This window comes from Notechis scutatus, chromosome 2, assembly GCF_049901735.1.
Source record: "Notechis scutatus isolate UNSWTSFEM ecotype Mainland chromosome 2, rNotScu1.2, whole genome shotgun sequence".
Taxonomy (NCBI): domain Eukaryota; kingdom Metazoa; phylum Chordata; class Lepidosauria; order Squamata; family Elapidae; genus Notechis; species Notechis scutatus.
Genome location: NC_142010.1, coordinates 222506669 through 222532438, shown reverse-complemented (window position 1 = coordinate 222532438; position 25770 = coordinate 222506669). Strand labels below are relative to the sequence as shown.

At 36.8% G+C, this 25770-nt stretch overlaps 2 protein-coding genes across 7 annotated transcripts in view; both read right to left on the bottom strand.

Moving 5' to 3' along the window:
- Positions 1-5101, bottom strand: part of LOC113414213 (uncharacterized) — a 62681-nt gene extending 57580 nt beyond the window's left edge. For all 3 annotated transcript variants that reach the window (XM_087958120.1, XM_087958122.1, XM_087958121.1), the window contains exon 1: positions 4147-5101. The gene's annotated coding sequence lies outside the window, so the exon portion shown is untranslated. The remainder of the gene's footprint in view (positions 1-4146) is intronic.
- Positions 5102-6468: 1367 nt separating this feature from the next.
- On the bottom strand, positions 6469-25324 carry NUDT12 (nudix hydrolase 12). 4 transcript variants are annotated; one of them, XM_087958124.1, is made up of 7 exons: positions 25164-25324; positions 23017-23225; positions 20926-21506; positions 20099-20266; positions 15629-15742; positions 9198-9397; positions 6469-7451 (listed from the first exon to the last, which is right to left on the bottom strand). In XM_087958124.1, the coding sequence occupies exons 2-7, from the start codon at positions 23220-23222 to the stop codon at positions 7344-7346; spliced, it is 1377 nt and encodes a 458-aa protein (XP_087814250.1). In that variant the 5' UTR covers positions 23223-23225; positions 25164-25324; the 3' UTR covers positions 6469-7343. The 4 variants fall into 4 exon arrangements, with proteins under 4 accessions (XP_087814250.1, XP_026528741.2, XP_087814249.1 ...); XM_026672956.2 differs by having other exon boundaries at positions 25144-25302; XM_087958123.1 differs by lacking the exon at positions 25164-25324 and adding an exon at positions 23745-23798.
- Between the last annotated feature and the right edge of the window lie 446 nt (positions 25325-25770).

The following is a 25770-nucleotide window of genomic DNA, read 5'->3' as shown; positions in this document are numbered from 1 at the left end:
GTGATTGATGTCCATGCATGCTGATTGTTTGCTTAAGTTTATTCCAATATATTTTTATTATATATTTTTACTTGGAAAAGCAGGAAATCCCAGATATGTTGGAATACAACAGTCAGGGTTCCCAGTAATCATAATTTATAAGTAACTTGAACCATGGCAGATCACCAAGCTGGGAAAGTCTGTTGCTTTAATTTGGATCAAGAAAAAGTCAACTTTATTGACTTATGTAAATTCCTCTATGCTTCTTTCCCAATAAAGTTAGATATTTTGATTATAATCTATTGAATTCACATTTAAAAATGTAATAAAATATGAAATCACATCTCTATATAATTGTAGGATATATATACGTATTGGTAGGGGAGAACATGGAGAATTAATGAACACATGGATAAAGTACAAAGGACAATATACTGGGTAATAGTCTCTCTGTGTTTAATCTTATTACCACATTCTATAAACGCATAATACATTTTAAATGAGATCAAAATGGTGTAATGTATAATTTGTTCCTTAAGAGGAATATTGTATGTATAATTTGTTCCTTAAGAGGAATATTGTATTGTCAGTCAGGACTTGAATGAAACCAAGATGTTCACACTAGAACATATCTCACCTCTAGAATGGAAGTGTCTAATTTCCTAACATTGTCTTTGGGAAATTGTTTAGCAGCCCAAGCTAGGATTTGAGCTGAAGCTGCTGAAGCTTGAGGAAAGAAATCATAGTGCTTCACTCTTTTGTTCAGGATGTTTTTAGACAGCAATGATCATAGATCAGACATGTCTGGTCTTGAGAGCATATGAATAGCTACTCTCAGATGAATAACCTACTTTTCTATTCTTGATCCATCAGGCCTCTTACTGTATTTTTTGACCTTTTCTGTTTGTATAGCAATGAACATAGTTAAATGTTTGTGGAGATTCTCAGTTATCCAGGTCATAGTTGTCCCAAAGGTGCTTTTTCAAGAGGCAAATGGACTTTGTTTTTCTTTGAAGATGTTTAGCTTCTCATCCAAGAAGCTTCTTCAGCTAAAGAAACTTTTTGGATGAGAAATGAAACATCTTCAAAGACAATGCAATAAAGTTACCTCTTGAAAAAACACCTTTGGAGTATTGAACATAGTGTTTAAAATTACTGATTAAAATCATATAAAGTTTAGGAACTTGCCAACTGCAGTTCTGGCTATAATTTGGGAAGATTATTAAAGTCATCTGCTGGCAATGCGATTTTAAAATCTGAGATAGCAAAGAAGTTAATTGATAGTATTGCTAGAAAAAATGTGTCTCTGTGTGTGTATTGTGGAGTGTGTGTGTCTGTGTGTGTGTGTGTGTGGAGTGTGTGTGAGTGTGTGTATTGCTGCAATGGAACAGACAAAATATATTTTTTAAAGGTGTTGATAGGAAATTTTTTATCTGTATTGCATGTGTTGACGTGACACTTAGAAAATCTCTATTTTTAAAAATGGAACACTTTAAACTGTCAGATAATGAAAGAACAGTTTGTTTGTTCCCCATTCACTGCCAAAAATCTTAGCAGTTTTACAGCTAGCTAGCTCTCTCTCTCTCTCTCTCTCTCTCTCTCTCTCTCTCTCTCTCTCTCTCTCTATATATATATATATATATATATATATATATATATATATATATATATATATATATATATATATTTTCATTCTTAAGTTTTTGCGGGTACTTACATGTATGGTATTCAGCTTTGTTCGGGTATTTTCCCACGTCATTATAGTTGTGCTTTTAAAGTTGTAGCAACGTTTTGGCAGAATCTCATCTGCCATAATCAGGCTTCTGTATTGTGTTCATTTGATGAACACTTTTGGGATATATATATTTAGGATATATTTAGGATATATATATATCCTAAATGCACAGCTATCTTAAAAGGACCAACTTAAATTGACAATTCTGAAAGCTCCATATAAATAACACCATAATTCATCATTCTTAGAGACTGAACAGGCACTCTAATTCTTAACCCCTTTTCCCAAATGTCTTTTTTACTTCGTGAATAACTTTTTAAATGGGCTATATAACATGCCAAAGAAGGTTAACTATATGAATCTTATAGCTGCAAAAGGTCTTTAATCAAAAATCTGTTGGTGAAATTTATCACTGCATTTTTATGGCTTCCAGGTATATTAAATTGAGGGAACACATGAATGTATCAAAAAAGTGAAGAGAAAGCAGACACAACATCCATTTTCTGATTTTATATTTTCACCATTATTTTGTAGAGATTATTTTGATGTTGAACTGTTAATGTACATTTAAAAAATGCATACATAATCATGGTCAGACGTAAATGAAATAATACAGTGTAACCTCTTTAATTGACATTGCTTAACAATAAAACAAAAAACCTAACTGAAGGACAATAGGAAATTAAATAGGCTGATAAGCTGTGACTTATGTTCAGTTTAATAAAAGGCCATCAATGGAAGAGAAGCCTACAACTTACTATAAATTATAGCACTAAAAATCCATAGCCTTTTGATATGTCTATCAATATCATGTTCATTGAATTGTGATGCAGAGATCTTGCTAAAATAGGACAAATGAAGCTAATAAAACATTTTTCCTTCATTATGCAATATAAACTAACTTAATCAAAGATTTCTTGCTATTCTAGAATAAAGAGGGAATCATCTTGAGCTTAGAAATTGCATATAGTTTTACCAATCTTTATTCCTTTTTTTACATCCACTTTTAGTTGATCTTCTTTATGTGACTTACATCAGTTGATGTGATTTTTAATACTGATTTCTAAATGTAGCTTGGTTCAAAAAAAATTCACTCAGTTTTGTTCTGGTTCTGTAGCTTTCATTGACCACAAAAATAGTTTTTGGATGCTTAAAGGCTCTTCCAGGACATAATGACAGTTGGCTGTGGGAACTTCAAAGAGTTTGATAAATTAGCAGAATGGTTTTTCCACCATCCACAGAATCCAATCCAAAAACAGTATCATCATTCATCACCATTACTTCAGACAATAAACATTCTTTCCAACTGAAACATTAATCAGTTATTACATTACATTATTATTTTCCATTTAATTATAAATTATGGATTTAGAATATCTTAAAATAAGCTAAACATCACAAACTGTCATCAAGGGCAGATAAAAGTAGAAAAAAATTGAAGGTAAAATGGTATTTTCTTGAATGATTAGAATTCACTTAAAGTCTGAAGAATTTCTAAATGTAGATTCTCTGAGAAAATACAGTTCAGGCTAGCAAAACCATCAAATAATTTTGCCACTAGTACTTCTAATATTAATACTTTATCATAATGTACAGTATATTCATAAAGGAAAAAAATCAGTGGGACTCCAATATAATCTTAAACATTCAAAATAAATTACCTACTTCAGAGTAAATACATTTTGGAAATAGAAGTAAAGCAATTAAAATATATTTAAAAAGAAATTCTATTAATGTAAAGATTTCCCCCTCAAAAGACAAAAAAAAAATACACCCGATTGAAGAAATCTATTGTTCCTGTACCTTGACATCTATATACACATTTTTTGTACATATATATATATAGTGTGTGTGTGTGTGTGTATGTATACACACACACACATACACCTTTATGAAATAAAATTTTAAGAAACTCTTATCCTCACTTGATGTGTAGCCTAGAACTTTATCTCTACTCAGAATTCAATCTTACAACTTTAGAATCATATGGTTCCAAGTAATGCTAAAGAAACTAGCCTATTTTGAGTGGAAAATATAGAATATTTCTTTATTGGAACAAATCTTGTGAAATTCTATGACAGCAAATGTAGCTGGCATTTTGTTAATAACCTAGATAATGAATAGATTTGTGTAAATATTTACAAAGCCTAAGCATTAAAATCAATTTCATTGATTTAGTACAGCCGTGTTCTGATCACCACATTGGAAAGAACAAAATAATTGTGGTATCATAAAGATTACAAAACACAGTTCAAAACCCTCACCCATCTCATTTTCTTCTTCTTTTATTTATTTTCTGTATTATCAATGCAGAACACTAATAACAACACATACATGTAGCTATAGTCTTTTTTATTGGAGTAAAGGTTTGAATTATTATCTGTCTAAATTATACCCCCCCCAGCACCATAAGCAATGGGCAAGCAACTCACCTATGCAAATGGTATCATCTTCCTATTTTTCTGAAAGGAAGACTTTGCATTCAGAGGAAAGACTAGTCAAATCTTAAGCCTGATTGGCTTGTTCTATTTCTTTATATTTCTATTCTTGTTCCTTAAACTCAGAATCGGATTAAGCTATTTAATTCCTGAGATTATTAATGGTCTACCTTTAATCAGCCTACAAATACCTACTCTTTTTTCCCCTCACGTGTATAGACAGATTCAGAACGGAGTATTTTTTCTTCTTGTACTATGTTTGAAAATTAATCAAATGTAATTTTTAGAAACATTTTAAAGACAATGAATATTATGCAGCAGCCAATTCACGCTTGACTGCTACTTTGTCGTTTTTTTGCCTATTATAGTGGAGCATCCATGGAGTTTATCCATTTTGACCTATCCATGGAGGGTCAAAAAAGCCTAGATGGGGTATACAGCTGGTGATTTAGCCCTGGCAGATTGTGTCATCTGCCATCTTGACTTTTTTAACCGCCTAATGGACATTCCTGCCTTGGTATAGCAGAACAACAAGAAGAAGGAAATATTTAAGGCTGGGAAGAAGTTTCACTGAATTTAATGGGGCTTCCTTTCCAGTAATCATGTATAAATTTTCTCTGCTAAGGATTGCTCCTGTGATGTTGCGACTAGGACAGTACAACTAATTAAAGGACTGTGGTTCAAAATATAGACACTGCTTTAAAAAACAGAATAAATGTTGAAAGAATGGCAGCTGGGATAAGTTTCACTCATACTTTCTTAGTCTTATGCATTTCAGCATTTTAGAAAGAATACACACAGTATAGAGTACAAATGTTGTGCAATAAGATTAGTCTTCAACCATAGTAATTGAATGAATGGAATGAAATTGTAGAACAGCCTAACTAAATTGGAATGGATTGTAACCAGGAATGGGATTCTACCTGGTCGGACCAGTTCTATAGAACCGATTGCTGATTCTGTGCAGTTCAGAGAACCGACAAATTGCACCATTGGCTGGCCCCTCCCCTCCCCCTCCCTCCTTACCTGGCATGCACGCCATCCAACTTGCCTGCATTTGGCAAGTTGCTATTTTTCCTCCCCCCCCCCCGACCATCAGCTGTTCTGCTGTGCCGGGAGATTTAGATTAGCTGGAAAGCAGGAAATAGTTGGATTTCTTGCTTTTTAGCTAATCTAAAGGCAGAGCTGAACCTTCCTTAGGACTAAAGCTCTATTTTTCAATGCAGACTCAGATAGCAGATTGCAGAATGGTAGATCTCTGAGTGAATCTGTGATTCTGGAAGCTCGCTTTGCCTAATTATTAAAAGTTGCTCTTTAATAAAAAATTCAATATTTACATACATGGTGTGTGAGTTAATTTTGTAAGTTTGCTTGCAAGCAAATTTTATGTGATTCAGGTAGCAGATTACAGAATGGCAGATCTCTGAGTGAATATGTGATTCTGTGAGCAACTCAATCTGCCTGCCTGCTTTGCCTGATTTTGGGTAAAAGTTGCTCTTTTTTAATAAAAAAATCAGTATTTACATACATGGTTGTGAGTTAATTTTGTGAGTTTGCTTGCTAGCAAATTTTAGAGTTTGCGTGCAAGCAAATTTTAAATTATAAAAAATTCAATATTTACATATTTATATTTACATACAAGCAATGCCCAGCCAGTCACATGCCCACCAAGCCACAAATTAGGCCATGCCCACAGAACTGGTTGTTAAGAAATTTGAATCTCATCCCTGATTGTAACTACTTTTTATGGGTATGGAGAAACTATGATACTTACGGGGTTTTAAATGGACTGTCTGGAAATGGCAGGACCCATTCAGCCTAACAAAGGAAGTTGTTTGATTGGAATTATATCCAGATTACTTGAAAAAAAAAAAAAAAGACAGCTCAGCTCTCCCATGGGAAAGTTAGGAAAGACCCAAATTGGCAATCAAAAAAGAAACAGAAATAGAAATAACTGCAGGCTATACCTTCCAGTTTCTCAAAAAGACCACATCTCTGTTACTCAGTGACAAAAGGTAATGATACCTGCAGCACTCATGGTTAAGCCACATTTCCATTTTTTCCCCCGAGTTCCACAGACAGCATCCTTCATCTTGCAGTATAAAAAGAAAACCAGGTTCATAGCTGCTGGTTAAAACTTGGATTGTGCCATTTGTTCTACTTCCTGCACTTTTGTTTCAGTGTTAGTCTGCAATATATTTAACTTCAATTTGATATAATTGGACTAGGGGTATTGAGCGAAGAAAATGCAGAGAACAACTTTGTTAGTGAACTCTCTACGGAGGCAAAATCTTTTTAATAGATGTCACACAGCTGAAGGGTTTAGGAAGACTTTATTAAAGAGCTCCAGGGGACAAAAAAGCCAAAAGTCAGCTTGCTAACTCAAAACTTCTCTCAATTTAAACAGTTAATAATATTAATATAATATTGATGACACATTTTCTTAATAAGGATCTGCTTAATGCAAATATATCCAGAAACTCCAAATTATAGCTTTATGATTTAGTAATGCTAATGGTAATGCTGTTCAAAACAGCAATCTTCTTATAAGAATGAGATTTTAGTTCACATTGGTAATGCAATGTCTATTCTTTTAATAGGATTTTTACAATTTTGTTTAAAGAATTGCATAGTACATTGGTAAGAATATTATACTGATACTATATTGACAATTTTGCTATGTTTAATGAACTAATGATAAAATACTACTTAATATTCTATACCAGGCATCAAAAATCATTACAAGTGTGTCATTCTTGTGCAATTTTATGAAACACCCCCCCCCCCAACTTTTCATATGAGCTTGGATAACAATTTAGAGATTTTGTAAGATCTGGCTTACGAGATTTTTTGGGCACTTCTCATTTAAATTTTTAATAACATTAAAAAAAAAAACCTTTGGAGGTCAACAGGTCTAACCAGGTTATCATAGGTACTATATGTACAGTACTTGCTAGAACACCCAACTTATTTCCTAATCAAATACACTTTTATCAGCCTATTTATCAATTAGCCAACGTTTGACAAAATTTCTAAAAAGAACTGTACGTATAAATATTACAAGGAGTAATTACAGGAGTGTGGGGAATGAAAGAATTGAAAATCTAAAATTACTACTATAATTACATTAAGTTTAATTTTATCTTAAAAGATGCAGTTATGATGCAATGCAAATATATAGCTTGCTGAATTTAAAGATTAGCATTCATTCCAATCCAGTGTTTTATCAACTGATGAGCAATGGCCTGATGTGGTGGCACAAAAATATTTTTGTTCTTTTTGTTGAGGATCTCTATTATCTGAAATGCAAAAGAAAAAAAATCAGAACAAGAAACACACTATATAGTAATTGAAAATCAGTAGTTAAGATCAATACCCAATTGTTTTTGATAGAAGACATTGGGCAAATCTCATATCTGTCCATTACTTCTTATACAGATGGTGTTTGCTATTTCTGGAATGATCTACTCACTTTTTTATTTCTAAAATTGGTGAAGGGAAAGCCACAGATTAAAAGCATTGGTCCCTTTTTTGAAACATCAATGTAATATTATTTCCCAATATGTTTCAAAAAGCTAAGCTAAGTTTAAAAAAAAACAAATAATGTACCGTATTTATCGGCGTATAACACGCACTTTTTTCCCCCTGAAAATAGGGGCAAATGATGTATGCGTGTTATACGCCGATATAATGTTAAGAAGCCTTCGGTGAATGCTGCTGGGATCGGGATCAAGGACACAAATGAAAGGGGAGGGAGGAAGCAACTGAAGCCTGTCCTTCTCTCTGGGTCAGCTCTCTCAGTCGCTCTCTCGCTCCTCCACCAGCACAGGAAGAAACTGCTTCAAAGAAGCGGGGGGCTTTTCCTGTCGCCGCAGCTTCCCTGAAGCGCCCGTTCTCCCCACCCCACCCCGTCCGCCCGCCCGCCCGCCCGCAGTGCTCCGTTCTGCCTGCCTGCCTGCCTTCGTTAATGGTTGAATCGGAACAGCTTCGGCTGAGTAAAAGAGGCGAATAGTTATTATTCTCAGCCGAAGCTGCTCCCAAACAACCAGAAACTAAGGCAGGCAGGCAGGCAGGCAGAATGGGACACTGTGGATTGAAGCGCGCGGGTGGGAGTGGGGTGAAACGGGCGCTCGGAATAGCTGCGGCGACAGGAAAAGCTCCCCGCTTCTTTGAAGCAGTTTCTTCCTTGGATGGTGGAGCAGCGAGAGAGCGAAGCCTCCTTCTCTTCTCTTCCCCCGGTCCTTGCAAAAATTTTCTGCTTGAAACCGGTCCCTGGTACAAAAAGGTTGGGGACCACTGATTTACCTTATAAGTGGTAATAATATTAATAAAAAAAAAGTTCTGAGCTACCCTTATTTTGCTTCAAAGTTTTTATTTAGAAATTTAATTTTTTTCCTGAAATTTCCCTCTTAAAATGAAGATGCGTGTTATACGCCTGTGCGTGTTATACGCCGATAAATACGGTATATCCGCTAATAATTTTTCACTCTTAAAATGAACAGATGGAAAGCAGCCATTAAAACCAGAGAACGTAACTGATCACTCTGCCAGGTCATCAAGGTTGGTAATGGAGAAAATAACTAAAAAGAAATATGAAGGAAGAAACATGGGAGGCAAATCACTTTATGAAATAATTGTTTTAGCAATATTTTACCTCATCACCAATAGCCTGAAATATTTCATGGAAATAGAACTTGTTCTAATAAAAATGGTCACCTTATTCATCTGATATCTCCAAGAAGACAATATTGTAACACTGAATCAAGAAGATCATTACTCTTTGAGTGAAAGCCATGTATTTCTAATAGTCTTCAATGAAATGTACCTAACAACTTACTGGCAAGATCTATGGGCTCAACAGAGAAACAATTGCTTGTATCAATTCTTTGACCAACATATAATTTTCAATTTCAGTGTAATCACTGTACAATAAGGAGAGTAAGAAGTTTAATTTGTTTGAGTGAAAAAGCACATCCATATTGTATGCCCTAACCAATGCATTCTGAGGACAATCAATAAGAAAAGGAAATTAAATTGAACTTTACCTGTTCTCTACTGAACCAGCGGGCATCTTCTATTTCAATGTTGTCAACTTTAATTTCGGTAGACATTGCAGCTGCTATGCATCCAATCATTAGTGAGGAGGGCATTGGCCATGGTTGACAAGAGACATACTCAACACGGCCCACTTTAACTCCACTTTCCTCTTCTACTTCCCTTCGAACAGCATTTTCAATTGTCTCACCTAATCAAAGAAAGAACAGAACAGTTAATTGACAAAGCTTAAGGCAAAGATTGTACCTTGTGCTTTAAAGTACCCCAAAAGATATGAAACTTTCTTGTGCAATCATTTGTGGCTATTCAAACATCAGAGCATAAAGCATTTTCAACCAAAAAAAAGAACGTCAAAGCAATGTAAGTTAATAATTTCAAAAGTTGTAAACTGATTGCACATCTTTGGTCCCTTGTCACTGCTTTTACCAATGAGTGTATTTTCAAACCTACTTAAATTATTTTGATACCTTTCCCCCCAGTTTTACTGTGCATGGATAACTCATATCCAGCAAGATAAAGAGAATGAATTCACACAGCTCATGGGATCCTCTGAAAATGAGAGTAACAGGCTGTTCCTAGGAAGGGGAGGGAATACTTGCAACAACAAATGTCTTGTAGCATCTTAAGGTTTGGAATAAGTTTTAATAACTTAAATTTCTAAAGAACAGACCCATTTTGAAAAAGATGTACAAAACTCATTTTAATGGAAATTGTAATTTTTATGCTAATCTTAATTAAAGACTGCAATGAGCTTTCAATTACTTGTTTGGCTTTACAGATTTCAAATCTCATTTTTAATTATCCGAACATCATTTTTCAAGAGTTGACACTTGGGATCTTTGCATTTCAAAGCATGTTGACAGTTCCAATTGAAATAAAGGAGGACTTACAAACTACTTTGAGAATAACTGCTATAGATTGTAATTATGCAAATATTTTAATATTTCTTTAATTTTTAGCTCAGTGCATCTATTAAGTTTGAAGTAATGAAATGCTTTTAGATACACATGGACCTTTATTGATGGCACTTTTAATATATAGCAGAACTGAACGATCATTTTCATGCTGAGAACCAAACTGTCCAACTAAATGATAGATATATGGTACAGTCAAAAATTGACATAGCTGAAGGAGGGCAGGGAATTATCTAAATCTAAAAACAACAACCCCAAGACATTCAAATAAAAAACAACACTAGTAGTAGTAGAGTACTTAAAATGACAGTTTGCAATTGAATTCTGACAGCTTGCTATAAAGTTTAATAATATTATATGGGGAAGATTCTGGAGGCTGCATACACTGATATATAGGAAAAACAATCCAGTGATCATAGGACTTTTCTAGTGGTTGGTGTTTCCTCCACATTTACCCCCATAACTAATAATCCTGGTCTAGTAATTGTCAAAGCAATGCTTATTACTGGGTATCCTCATGTCCCTCAAGAGAACTGGATGTATTATTCCATAACTATCTCTCAATGGACCCAAATAGCACCATATAGGCCTTATATGTCTTTTCTAAGCATCTCTTCAGCCAAATAATAAATATTTTAGGAATATGCAAAAAGCATGATCCTGTTCTGAATGGTTTACCTTCCCCCGTCCCCTTTATCTGTAATCAGGGACGGGGGAATATTCTGGTCTGCATTTGGATTGAAACAGGACTGTTTTGTTCCAAAAATCGATCGAAGCACAATAGTTCAACGTTGAGGCAGGAGCAAAATAAGAAGAGGAAAAGGGCATGGTAAAGGGGCTTTCCTGGCCATGTCACGCAAGGACATCTGAAGCAGGGAAGAGAAAGCAGTGAGAAGATCGGTGCAGTAGGATACATAGCATGAAAAGCAGGAACTGAGGGCAGGTGGGGAAGGATAAAGAGAAAATCACTGGCAGGCAAGAAAATGGGATATTCTGCTTTGGGGCCTGCTCCCTATTGCTATCAGAAAGAGAGCAGCACAGATGCCAATGTATTGATTGGCAATGAAGAGAGGTGAGGGAGAACATTAGGGAAGATGTTGGGAAGACTAAGGATGAGATGTCCAGGGAGATATGGTTGGGAAAATTGAGAAGTCCTTCTTTCCCTGCAAAAATTACTGTGATATGCCACAGATTAATATGTTGATATGTTTTAGATTAAACCTAGAATGAATAAAATATTCTGGGTTTTACTACTGCCAAACTGCAGCAAATCTGAAAGAGTTCAGGAGAACTCTTTGTTATTTCAACAATAAAAGCCATATAAAAAATCAAGATCAGCAACATTTCTGAAATTTATCATACTCTAGAAATATCACCATATATTCTGACAACAATCCATAGCTCAAATTAGTTCCTGACATTTTTCATCATTAAATCTTTGAAATAGGAATATTGGGGCATTTGGAAGGACTTCTCTCCCAATGAATACCAGATTCAAACAACAACCACCTCTCTGAAATTCCAGTCCAATCTACTAAAGCTGTGCTTCTCAAACTTGCAGAATTCTGGAAGGTTAAATAAATGAATGAATGAATGAGTGGATAAATTAAAAAAACCTGCTGCACTAAAAGATATTACTGGCCCATCTTCTACAACTTTCAACTGCCCAAATAAATAAAGCATGCCCATCAAACTTATTTTGATCTTATTCAAACTTATAAAGCTGCTAGTCATAAAAGAGTTATATATTTCCAAATTATTTTGCTGTCTTACCTATTCTCAAGTCCTATCAGTGAGCAGGACGCTATTTTGACTCTGATGAATCTATTCAAGGCACAATTAAATATGATTTCTGTTTTTGTGCCTTCTGCGTAAAAGAATGTTAATTACTTTCCCTGCAAACCCATTTTATTCATTTTTATTTGAATCAGCATATGACAAAACTTCTGCCACACTGTTCTTGTATTATCCCCAAGAGATCCAAATCTTGCTTCCCAATTAGAACCAGATACTATCAATATGGAGAAATATTTCTTATTTATTCCTCTGCAGGGAATACGAGAAAAAAGGAGAAAAACTGCCAAGAAAGCTGCAATGAAGTTGTTCAGTGTCTGAATTTGAATAATATAATGAAATATAAACTTAAAAACATTTCAAAGGATTTCTCAAATACAGTGTCTACCTTAAAATTTGAGGTTTTAATATGCAAGGATGACACACTGATGTACAAGATCTTTAGTCGATCTATCTGAATTGACAAATGGTATTTGGCAATTCATATTGTCTCTAAAAAGCTGAATTGGGATTCACCAGCTAACTAGCAGATGACCACAAATTGATTAAACTAAGATTTTTTTAGCAATCCCTTTCTAAATTACTAGAGATCCCAACCGTGCTCATATAATTAGTGCCCAAACATTAGCTCCCTATTTTCCAATTGTAATTTATACTACTTGCATTTCATTTCATCCTGTATTCTGACTTGAATTCTCATCTCACTTTTACAGTTTAATCATTGAATATTTGAGTTCTTCTGTGCTTCTGTGTGTGTCGCTGTGTTAATAAGAAGGTGAAGGAAGTGCTGAAGAGTGACCCTGGTTCTAGTCTACCCACAACCACATATGGGTAACTGGTGGCCAGTCAACTTCCTTAGCCAAGGTACTTCAGAGAATTGTCACTCTGTGAAATGAAGACTATGTATGTTACCTTCAGTTCCTGAATGAAGGTAAAGAAAGAGTCCCTGTGAGCAGGGGTGGGATTCAGTTTTTTTAACAACCGGTTCTGTGGGCATGGCTTAGCTGGTGGGTGTGGCTTGGTGGTCATGTGACTGGGTGGTCATGGCTAACTTGACATCACTAATGTCAAAGGGTGCTTCTCCTCACCTGGCCTCTCATGACAGTGGGGATGCTGTAACGGTCATAAGTGTGAAAAATGGTCATAAGTCACTTTTTTCAGTGCCATTGTAACTTTGTCACTAAATGAATTGTTGTAAGTCAAGGATTACCTGTACAAAAATACAAAAAGCTTCTTTGCTTGCAAAAAGCTGCCCTAAATACCAATCATTAGCTGCAAGCCGGAGTTACAAATCAGGCAGGGTGCCAGAGCACCTTGAGGAATGAAAATAGTTAAAATGCAGTGATAACTATCAAGCAGCCAACTCTTGCTCACAAAGTGAATCCCTTTAGCAGAGAGGTAATTTAAGCTCTCCAGAAAAAGCACACCCAGGAAAAGCAATCCTTAGATCCATTTGCACCACTTAAAAATACCAGCTGGTCTCACTCACCTCACAAGATATCCTAAGGAAATCATCCAGATTTAAGGAAAGGTCACATGCCCCCAGAAAGGCAGTAAAAAAATCATTGCCAAGCTTGCATCCTGCCTCTTGGAAGTATACCCCAAAAGGACAGTGCCAGATAGTACTAAAGCAGTGAGGAAGACCCCTTCCACAGATAGAAAAAGAAACCATAAGGCAAGAAAAAATTCAAACACAATAAAAATAATTAAATCACAACAGTATCTGTTGCTTGTTGAAGCTGAATAGGGAAAATTATCCCATCAATAAACACAGGATTAAACGTCACCAAGCACAGAATTAACCTTCACCAAAAACCAGTCTTAGACCAAAACTCAGAAGGGTATGTAAACTCACATTTGAATGTCAATTTTTCTAGTTAGCCAAGAAGCCTTGCTGAATGTTACTCATCTTGGTTCCGTGTCACTAAAAGCTTCGCTTCATTATTCAATTATTTCTTCAAAGGGCTGATTGTCAAGGGAAGTATTTCCTCCCAACAGCAGTGTAAAAATCTTATAACAACCCTTCCCCTTTAAGAAAGACAAGCTGCAAAAGCTCCGGAGACAGTAAGTCTAGGCTGTCTGCCAAGAATGTAATAAGGGTGAAAAACAAAACAAAAGGAGATTGCTTCTACCAGTTGTCTGAACTGCTTACAAAGTTAACAAGGGGTTCTATACAACTGGATAGAACCGGTAGAATCCCATGCCTGCCTGCAAATTTCCTGCTAGTCATAGCCGATTTTAGGGGGCAGTTCTTAGCTCTGTTTCTTTAAGCCAGGACTGTCAAATGTGTTACACACTGGCCATGCCCACACCTGATTTAGCGAAGGGAAAAAAGTCCCAATACAGCACGTGACACTGCCGTGACACAGTGAGTTTGACACCCTTGCTTTAAGCCATTAAGGCAGCACTGTCCAAAGACATTTCCACAACACTGGTCAGCATGACATCACGCACCAGTACAAAGCGTACGGTGAAATACCAATCCATTGTTATCTTCCCACCAAAGTAGTAACTATTTATCAACTTGCATATACATGCTTTCGAGCTGCTAAGTTGGCAGGAATCGAGGCAAGTGAGGGGAGCTCGTTCGATCATGTGGTGGTCAGATTAAAACCGCTGAAGTATATACCTTTTCCGGTGTCTTTTAAACTACTGAGCCACTGTGCCTGAATGAAAGTAGGATATAAATCTGAAGATACTCTAGAACTTCAGTCATTTCTCTGGAGCAGAAATGGTAACATGCTTTTGTTAAAGAAAGTGGTACTTAGAAATTACCGTATTTATCGGCGTATAACACGCACAGGCGTATAACACGCATCTTCATTTTAAGAGGGAAATTTCAGGGAAAAAATTAAATTTCTAAATAAAAACTTTGAAGCAAAATAAGGGTAGCTCAGAACTTTTTTATTAATATTATTACCACTTATAAGGTAAATCAGTGGTCCCCAACCTTTTTGTACCAGGGACCGGTTTCAAGCAGAAAATTTTTGCAAGGACCGGGGGAAGAAGAGAAGGAGGCTTCGCTCTCGCTGCTCCACCATCCAAGGAAGAAACTGCTTCAAAGAAGCGGGGGGCTTTTCCTGTCGCCGCAGCTATTCCGAGCGCCCGTTTCACCCCCACTCCCACCAGCGCGCGCTTCAATCCACAGTGTCCCATTCTGCCTGCCTGCCTGCCTGCCTTAGTTTCTGGTTGTTTGGGAGCAGCTTGGCTGAGAATAATAACTATTCGCCTCTTTTACTCAGCCGAAGCTGTTCGATTCAACCATTAACGAAGGCAGGCAGGCAGGCAGAACGGAGCACTGCGGGCGGGCGGGCGGGCGGACGGGGTGGGGGAGAACGGGCGCTTCAGGAAGCTGCGGCGATAGGAAAAGCCCCCGCTTCTTTGAAGCAGTTTCTTCCTGTGCTGGTGGAGGAGCGAGAGAGCGACTGAGAGAGCTGACCCAGAGAGAAGGACAGGCTTGGTTGCTTCCTCCCTCCCCTTCTTTCATTTGTGTCCTTGATCCCCGATCCCAGCAGCATTCACGAAGGCTTCTTAACATTATATCGGCGTATAACACGCATACATCATTGCCCCCTATTTTCAGGGGGAAAAAGTGCGTGTTATACGCCGATAAATCTGGTAGTTCAATATTGTTGCCCTGTCATCCCCTCCCCACACCCCCTGCCCCCCCCAAAAGTTTTAAAACTGACATTATACATATAAAGAAAACTTACCAGGTTCTACAAATCCAGCAAGGCAAGTGAACATGCCTGGGGGAAATCTTTTTTTTCTTCCCAAAAGGCAGTGATTGCCTTCTGGATGAATGACTTGCATTATTACTACAGGATCTAGAAACAGAAATTAAGGAGAGGTATAAATATTTAAATCCCTTTTACAAAAAGCAGCAAGGAGCATAAGCCTATATGTTCTTATTTAGCATTGCTATCTCCTTTTAATGCTTGAATCAGTTCTCACAAGAAGCCCTGTAGATAGGCAAACTTACTGCAGGATTTTTTTAAAAAAAAAACACATGTTTTTTTAAAAACATTGATGCCTTCTGGGAATGTACCTACCGAGGCCAAAAGCAAAATTTCAGGAGGGAAATTTCCTGAGCTGCTGCATGATTTTGATAAAAACACTGGAATAAGTGACCCAGTTATATATATCAGCAATTTAATCAGCAGGAATTTTTGCTTTCAGCAATTTCCAGTTATTGACAAATGGTTTGGTGACAATGTTTTGATTTCCAAATGCAATGTTTAAAGGACAATAAGATTTAGTTAGTATATGATAATTTGTAGTTTTCCCTTAATTATAATTTTAATCAGACCAGTCTTTGGACATTAATTATTGAAGCAAAACGGCAACATGTAGATGGTCTGTTAATAACAAAAAGAAGAAAATAATGGAAAAAAACATGGCAACCTGCTTGTTTCTATAGACAGAAACACAACAGATTTGGTAGAATCCAAAAACAACTGGCTGAAAACACACGACTTAAATCAGAGCTGCTGCACTTCTATTACTGTAGCCCTTCCAGGAATATTATTTTCTAAAACATGCTACATATAACAGCTCTGCATTGTATCATCATTTTTTTCTCCTTAGTTCCTCCCATTCTATCTTCTCCCCACTTTTTCCTCTCTTCTTCCAACAATCGTTTCCCACAATCTTAATACCTGCGTTTGCTACATTGTCCTATCTCTTTTACTGCATTTTGACATTTTCATTCAGAAAGATGTCTTCCCAAAAAATTAAAAAAGAGATTGAAAGAAATTTCAACCAGTGATCCCTACATAGACCATTCCTTTTGTCCACTCTTTCTTTTGCCTATCTGTAGGATTTGCAGGTATGGTAAAAGAAAACAGACAAAAGGTATGTTTTAAAAAATGTGTCTCAGAACTTGCATTTTTAATGATTTTTTTTAAAAGTATAGATAAGCAACCCAGTTCCTTCATACTTTTATATTCAATATTCTCGTTTCACTTTCCCCCCTTTTTGTTGGCTTCTCATCTTATCCTCTCAAACTGACACATGTAACAATCCCATCAGGTAAATATGCTTCAAAGACTGATGACCTGTGGCAAATTTATATGCTGCAAAGTATTGAGCAGGAGTTTCAAATTTTGCTGACTACTTGTTTTGTTAAAGAAATTTTATTGGAATTACCAACTGTTGACTCAGCGATCTTGCATATCTCATCCTGATCACATTTTTATTTTGATATATAATAGATATTTACTCTTACTTTCAACTAACTTGTAGGAAATGTAAAGAATGTGCACCAACCAAGATCCAAAAGGAAAAGAAAAAGAAAAGGAACACATTTATAATACATTTTGCGAATGAGATGAAGTAGTTAACAAAAAATAAACAGAAAATTAATATTAAGCAGATATATAAAACTGATCTAAATAAAGATATAAATGTATATTTTAAAATGAACTGCAAATAAATATGTAAGGATGAAAACAAGCCAGGTAATACAGTATATAGTAGAATGATTATTTAAATACTTTAAACCAACGGAACTCTTTGTTGGCACTTACAACCAAGCTTAACCAAGCTTAAAAAACAGAAGTAGCCATATTCTACCCCAGTAATAGATACGCAAATTATCAGCCTTCAGTGAAGTTTATTTATTTATTTATTTATTTTTGTCAATTGCTTACAAGATAATAGGTATAAGTAAAAACATAGTTATGAATACATGGATACATATAAGAAAAATAAAGAAATAAAAGAAACAATAGGACAGGGACGGTAGGCACATTGGTACGCTTATGCACGCCCCCTACAGACCTCTTAAGAAAGGGGTGAGGTCAATAGTAAACAGTCTAAGGTTAAAGTTTTTGGGGTTTGGGGAAGAAACCACAGAGTCAGGTAGAGTATTCCAGATATTGACCACTCTGTTGCTGAAGTCGTATTTCCTGCAATCAAGTTTGGTGCGATTAACCTTGTGTTTGTATTTAGTGTTTGCTGTTGTGTTGTTATGGTTGAAGCTGAAGTATTCATTGACAGGTAGGACATTGCAATGTATGATTTTATATACTATACTTAGATCGGACTGAAGGCAGCGTAGTTCTAGGTTTTCTAGGTCTAGAATTTCGAGTCTGGTGGCATAAGGTATTTTGCAACGAGTAGAGGAGTGGAGAACTTTTGTGAAATATTTCTGGACTTTCTCAACTGTGTTAATATCAGATACGTAATGTGGGTTCCAGACTGATGAGCTTTATTCTAGTATTGGTCTAGCAAATGTTTTGTATTCTCTAGTTATTAAGTCCTAGAATTGTATTTTACAATGTAATGATTCTCGGAAGTACCTGGGGTAATACTGGACATATCCACTAACTTTCCCATAACAACTAGAAAAAACATCTATAAAAATGGAAAAGCCATAACAATTTACTGAACATCCTTGGGGGCTGAGGCTAACACCCTATGAACAGCAGCCTTGGCTTTGGTTTATTCCATAGCTAAATATTTTGCCAACATGTGACTTAGAAGCATCCACACCCAAATGGTTGATGGACAAGTCCACAGATAATATGTATAATCTCTGGCACATTGCATCCCACTCCTATGCACATTGCACTCTGGCACATTGCATTCCACTCCTTAGCAATCTCATACCGCCCCACATTAGAAGACAGCAAGCTCTCATTTTGCTATGCTTTAGGATGCTGAACAAGGTCCTCCGAATTCACCAGCTCATCACAAGATTGAAATCTCATAGGCCAGCTGGGAAAATAGCTATTCACATAACCTCTATCTAGTTTAACCCTGAGAATACTTGGAGAAAGGAATGGTCCAAGGTAACTTTTTGTGACCCTGATCATTTGTGATCCCTCTGCTAAACCCCCTTATTTTGACTTGACTTGCTTTGTCTGATTGAAACTGACCAGAATTAAGTCTGATTCTGGAAAAAGTGCCTCTGCTCTGTATCAGTGGGGAAGGAAAAATTTCCCTTGTTGAGATTGTGGTGCTAATATGACAACTATTAAACATGTTATGCAAGATTGTCCACAATGTATGCTCTCTGGTTCCCTAGAACAGGGGTAGGGAAACTTGGCTCTTCTATCACTTATGGACTTCAACTCCCAGAATTCCTGAGTGAGCCATAAAAGGTTCCCCATCCCTGGCCTACTGGTTTTTCAGTTGTGGGAGAAATCAATTTTTGACTTGAATGGGACTGTTTAATATACAAATGTAGGACATATGTCCCATTCAAGTCAAAAATTGATTTCCCCCACAACTGAAAAACCAGTAGGTCAGGGATGGGGAACCTTTTATGGCTCACTCAGGAATTCTTGGAGTTGAAGTCTATAAGTGATAAAAGAGCCAAGTTTCCCTACCCCTGCCTGAGAAGATCTGCATGAAACAATGCCAGAGGCTATTGTCTGGATAGTTGAATTGTACATCTGATTTTGAGGCCATTGTTACTCTCATAGAAATTCTACTTATACAGATAGTTCTAGATTTACAACACAATTGAGAGCAAAATTTCTGTTGCAAAGTGAGACATTTGTTAAGTGAGTTTTGCCCCATTTTACGTCTTCTTTTGCCACAGTTAAGTGAATCACTGCATTTGTTAAATTAGCAATACGGTTGTTACATGAATCTGGCTTCTCCATTGACTTTGCTTGTCAGAAGGTTGCAAAAGATGATCACATGACCCTGAAACAGTGCAACCATCATAAATATGAGTCAGTTGTCAAATTTCTGAATTTTGAACCCATGACCATGGGGAAGCTATAATGGTTGTATGTATGAAAAATGATCATACTTAAGAAACCGGACCCGAAACAGGCTAAAAACGGCCGAAAAAGGGCCATGTGGCCCATTTTCTGCCAGCAGAGTGCTGCAGGAAGCCATGGAGGACAAAAATGAGGTACAGGGGGCCACGTGTGGACCCTCCTCACCCCGTTTTGGCTAGCAGGGTGCTGCAGGAGGCATCCATCCTGCCCCCTGCCACGCCCACGCCACACCACACCACATTCCACCTGCTGGCCCGCAGAGAACTTCAATGCTGATCTGGCCCTCAAAGAAATCCAGTTTAACATCCCTGCTGTAGATACAGCTGTAATTTTTAGTTTAATGCATGAGTTCAGAGACAAGTCAGAATCCATATTGCTATATATTACTCTGATTTCTTTTTAACTGCCATTAGCAAAGAAATATCAACATGCTAGCAATTCTCTTACCAACTCTTGGGAAGCATGTATTATGAATTCCCTGATGGCTGGGGCAGTCTTCTTTTAAGCATGATTTCCTGTAGCCTCCATCTTCTAATTTAGTTGCACTGCCACATGTTGGGCAAAATTGATACCGGTTATCCCATGCTAGCACAGATCTAGCCTGGGCAATGATTCCTAAAAATGGTCATATAAACATTCAGTCAATACCTAACTTCTTTTCTGCAAATACTACAACACCAACTTTTCAATGTATCACTAAAACCAATGAAAACATTAGCTTTTAATAGTTTGTGTACTGTTGGGAAGATTTTTTTTTCTTCATTACCTTTACATTTGTGACATTCCAGAACATTGAAATAGTCTAGTTCTTAAATAATAGCGTGCTAAAAATTATCAATAAAAGTGTAACCAGAACAATCCTCTGACATTCAGCTATTAACAAAAACATAATCCTAAACCATAAGAAAAAAATAAATAAAGAAAATTTAACGAAAGAGAAAATGATACAAGAAAGGCAAGCAATTTCTTTAAATAGATTATCAATGCCTAATTTGTAGACTTGCAAATACATTAAAAATTAAGACAATTTATTATAGTGGAGTATAATAAACACATACAGATTACATATGATAACATGAGCTAATGCTTGTTATAGGTAGTTCAGCTAGAAACAACTAAAGATGTGCATCAGAATCCCTTAAATCCTAAATCAAAACAGGGATTTTTAGACTGATTTTGCACGAAGTAAAGTGAAATACCAACAAATTGACCCAATTAGGAATGTTACAAAAGACTTTTCTTACTTTTACCCCACCACATAAACAGAACCTTACCTGCTTCATTTTCAGAGAATTGGAGCAGTGCAGGCATTGGTGGACGAAGAAAGTAACAGCCTGGATGCTCTTGTAAAAAATTATCAACCACTGTAGAATCTATACTAAGTGCAAACCAGGTAATCAGGCCATTCTCATCTTCTTTGCCTGTATTCGGATCTTTTGCATTTATTCTTTGAGGTTCCACTCCCATAAAAATTATAGTGATAGTTTTAGTCTGCTCCAGATATGTCTTTATATCCTTATAGAAAAATTTACAAAGCTTAACCTTTGGATACTGGAAACTATGTTCATCATCATCTGATGTAACCAAAGGATTTAAATGTGAAAAAATGATATATATGGTTGTTGGTTCCTTCTGTTTCATGCTCAGCCACTTTGAATCTACTCTCTTCTCACTCTTCCTATCCAAAAATGTCCTGCAAAAATAATGCTCCTGTTCTTTGACTTGATAAGTGAAGAAAAATGGTTCCAATCCACCTTCCATATTTGCTAATAAATTGGCTATGTTTTTATAGCCCCAAAATCTAGCAATATCCAATGCAGTCTGGTTTGAAGTATTGGTTCTAAACCTGTCACACCTTTAAAACAAACAAAAAAAATCAAAAAGTTATTTTGGGGTAACATTTTCAGACAGAATATCATATGATATCAAGTAATATAAAAATATCCTAAACTCACAGATGATATAATATCAACACTGAACACAGTAGAGTATGTAATAGCCCAGTTAGGATTTTGAACTACCACAAGTTTTCATTGCAGAACGTAAGGAACAAGAAGATATAAAACAACAGGTAGAGAAAAGGAATGGATGTTCATTAAAGAAGCAAAAACACAACTCAGTCCTTAGAAAGTAGAAAGCATTGTTGGGAATGTAAGTCACCTAACAGGTATTTGGGTTAGAAATACATAAACCAGGATAGACATTTTAATACTGTCTCTTTAAGAGAATCCTAAAAGTGTAATTGCATGTGGTTTCTCAAATGGCCGTAAGATGGACCAGAAACCTGGGTTGTCTTGGTCTTAGTCTCAGAAGAAGTCTCAGTGAGTCTCTGTTTCCCTCTGTTGGAGAGTTTTGCTATTCCTTCTAATTGACTGATATTTTTGGATTTGATGTAAGTCTGATACTGAACTGTTTTTGACACTGGACTTTGTTATTGGATTATCCCTGGACTAAAAACTGACTGACTGTGAATGATTTTGGACTGCTTATTTTGAACTTTGCTTAAAAGTTTCTAGAAGTAAAAACCTACATTTACTGTACAGTGTATCTGTGTGCTGTGTGTGTATTATTCAAACACTACTCTCAAATACGTCTCCCTGTATGCGCTCATTCTAACAGGGAATTACCTCAACAAGCATGACAAAGTAGCTGAAAATAATTCTGACAGCCTTTCAAAACTGTTAGCCTTTTGAAGTAAGCCAGGTTAACAATTAGACATGATAAGAATTCCAGGTGTAGTATCAAAACCTTCACAATCTGCTAGTTTTTTTTCGACTCCATTTTATACCAAATAAAATCAAGATTCAGGAAGTTTTGGTTTCTTTATCATGCTTTACACTTTCCCAGGACTCAATTCAGTGGTGGGATTCAATTTTTTTTTACTACCGGCTCTGTGGGTGTGGCTTGGTGGGCATGGCAGGGGAAGGATACTGTACAATCTCCAGTCAGGGGCGGTATTTGCCGGTTCTTCAAACTACTCAAAATTTCTGCTACCGGTTCTCCAGAACTGGTCAGAACCTGCTGAACACCACCTCTGACTCAATTCTATGTAAGCCCAGGTTCACATCACTCAGTCATGATTTGAACTAGTCACTATCTCAGCTTACTTCACGCTATTGCCGATAACTTAATAAAATGAGATGAAACCCAGTGTGCCTTGAATTTCCAGTGAAAAGGCAAAATATACATGGTTTTTTTTTCATTTTAGTTGCATTTAAGGTAATTTTTGCTTTGTTCATTTTAACCGTGAATCTAAATGAATGTATTGCTCTAGCAAATAGAATAACCTCTACAGAGTAGTAACTTTCAACAAGGTGGTAACTTTAGACAAGTTGAACAATATTATTTTTCTTTTTTTCCCTTACCCCTTATCAAGAAGAACCTGCACAACATCAAAGTGACCATTTCTAGTTGCATACATTAGGGCTGTCCAACCATTCCTAGCAGTTTCATTGATAAGCGAAGGAGAACGATCCAGAAGTGCTGTAAGTCTGGCTTTGTTTCCATCAGCCGCAAGCTGGTGAAGCTCAGAAATCAGCTGCTTTTTTGGATTTCCTTCACTATCCTCCATAATCTGTTCAGTTAAAAATGTAACAGAGGCAGAAAAACTGGATCAAAGCACATTATATTTTTCTGATTTCACAGTTATAGGATAACCAAATTCAAAAGGCAATATACAATAGACCTAGCCTATAAAATGATTCACCAAAACAAGAAGCTACAAGAAAAAAAAACCAAAGTGATTCTTCTGGAATAAAGATTGCTAGTTAATGAGCGACAAACAAAAATCTAACAAAAGAAGAACTGAAAAGTACCAGTTGTAGTTTGTATTCTATTTTTAAATTACCACGTCTCTTCTTATGTAGGCTGCTTAATTTGGACTGCACTTTTGATTAATTCTTGGTTGCTGCAGTACTTCTATCAAAGATAAATCCCTTCTCTTGCTAGCTGTTAGCTCAATGTTAGGTCTCATAGCCATTATGGCTGTTCTACGTATAACTTACTAATACAGAAATAACATACTAGGACTTCATATTTCACATGGCTTAATCAGATGTAATAAAAACATTATTGCTACTTCTCTGGGACTCACATTGAAAACTGTACTACCTCAGCACATTCAAACATCAAAATGCTTTATTCTGCTCTGCAGGAATAACAGATGTGTTTCTGAGATCAGGATGTATTGTTTTTGAAATTCCTTAGATTTTAACACATTTAGTATTGGAATAAATTCAGTAGGATACAAAGCAGTGATGGGATCAAAATATTTTACTACCAGTTCGGTGGGCATGGCATGGCGTGGCGTGCGTGGCTTGGTAGGCATGGCAGGGGAAGGATATACTGTAAAATCTCCATTCCCTCCCCACTCCTGGGGGAAGGTTACTGCAAAATCCCATTCCCCCCACCCCCCAATAACCTGCTTTCCAGCTCCATACTCCTGTGCAGGGCAACAAAAGAAGACCCAGCCAGTTGGGACTCGGGAGGCAGAGAATAGATGGGGGCAGGGCCAGCCAGAGGTGGTATTTGCCGGTTCTCTGAACTACTCAAAATTTTCACTACCAGTTTTCCTGACCAGAACTGGTCAGAACCTGTTGAATACCACCTCTGATACAAAGTGATTTTATAGGATCTGCTTGATGTAAGCTAATGCCCCTTAAGCATTAGTAACAGAACCGGTTTTGTTTGGTGGTTAAAGTACTAGACTAGGAGCAAGGAGTTTTAAGTTCAAATCATGTCTTTGCCATAGATGCCAAGCAGGTGGCTTTGAGCCAATCGCTTACTTTCAGTCCTAAACAAGCAGTGACAAATCAATTCCAAAATCCTTGCAAAGTCACTAAGATACAAAACTGATTCAAAGTCACCTCTCCCCCCCACTCGCACCCCACCGCAACCTTGCATTGTGTCTGAAAATAAACCACACAAGTACTCAGTCCTCAAACAAACCAGGGCCTTATTTCATATGAACCAGGCTTTTAGTGAGTTTATTTGCCAGGCAGGGAGTCAGTCTGTGATTAAAAATACTCAACTTCAAATGTTCTTGGCTGTAATAATTGAAGTTGCCTCCAAGCCTACATCCTTAGGATTTCCTCGTGGCCTCCCATCCCAGACCGATCCTTAGTTTTTCCAGGTCAAATGAGGGTCATTTCCAATCCAGAAAATGGCATTTATACATCAGCCCAACATTTTCACTTTTCTTGCCTGAAAACAATACTGGATTTCCCTCTGTAACTTTAACAAGCTTCCCCTTCGTTTTTCCATTCACCGCAAGAAACTGGGAAATGGACGCCTGGTAAAGGCTTTTGCCTGCAGGCTCAGACTTGGAGAAAGGTCCACACGGGGCCCCAGCAATAAATTTGGGTTCGTTTTAACGGACGATGAAGAGGATCTGCGGAACTAGGGGGAAGGGGAGTGCGGTTAAGTCCAGGAAAGGAGTGGGCGGGGAAAAGCAGCCCAAGAAAGATAAAAGTCCCTCGGAGACTTTCCGTTACCTCTACTCTGCTGCGATTACCTGCACGGCGTCCTTCCGGAGACGCCTCCAGCGTCAAGCGTTGCATCCTGGGAATTGTAGTTTCTTCCTCAAAGAAATCCGTTCAGCAGCCGTACAGACAGTATTCATAATCGATTACACACAGAGACGAAGGCGGATGCTTTTATTGTGCATGGCCTCACGTTATCTAAATAATAAAATATAAATAAAATAAAGGCTTCGTTTAAAGAATTGTCCGCGGACAACAGCAGTTGGTTGGTTCGTTGTTTTGCAAATTCTTTACTTTCCCTAACAGCCTCCGATGTCCTGGTAGGTTGTATTTCTATGGAAGCATTCATCGACTTCGCTGCAAATTAATATTTATTTTGGATGATTTAACGAAAGATATGCTGAGGCTGAAATGCTTTCCTAATGAATTCATTATGAGAAGACAAGTAGAATAAACAATCGATGTGGCATGTTGTCTTCATGATAGTTTGCATATTTTCAAAAAGAAAAGACTCAGAAGCTTATTGAAAACGATAGAAAAACACACACAGAGATTTATTTTATTTTATTTGTTTGATTTGCCAATTGTTTACAAGATAATATATAAATGTATACATAGTTGTGAATACATGAAAGGTTT

Excerpts from the sequence above, each read along its gene's own strand:
- NUDT12 (XM_026672956.2), bottom strand. The coding sequence starts at position 25,209 with ATGCAACGCTTGACGCTGGAGGCGTCTCCGGAAGGACGCCGTGCAGGT. Across the intron at positions 21,507-23,016 it reads CAGGTTCTTCTTGATAAGGG|GTGTGACAGGTTTAGAACCA; the intron begins GTAAGGGAAAAA and ends TTTGTTTTAAAG. Across the intron at positions 20,267-20,925 it reads ATTCTCTGAAAATGAAGCAG|GAATCATTGCCCAGGCTAGA; the intron begins GTAAGGTTCTGT and ends GACCATTTTTAG.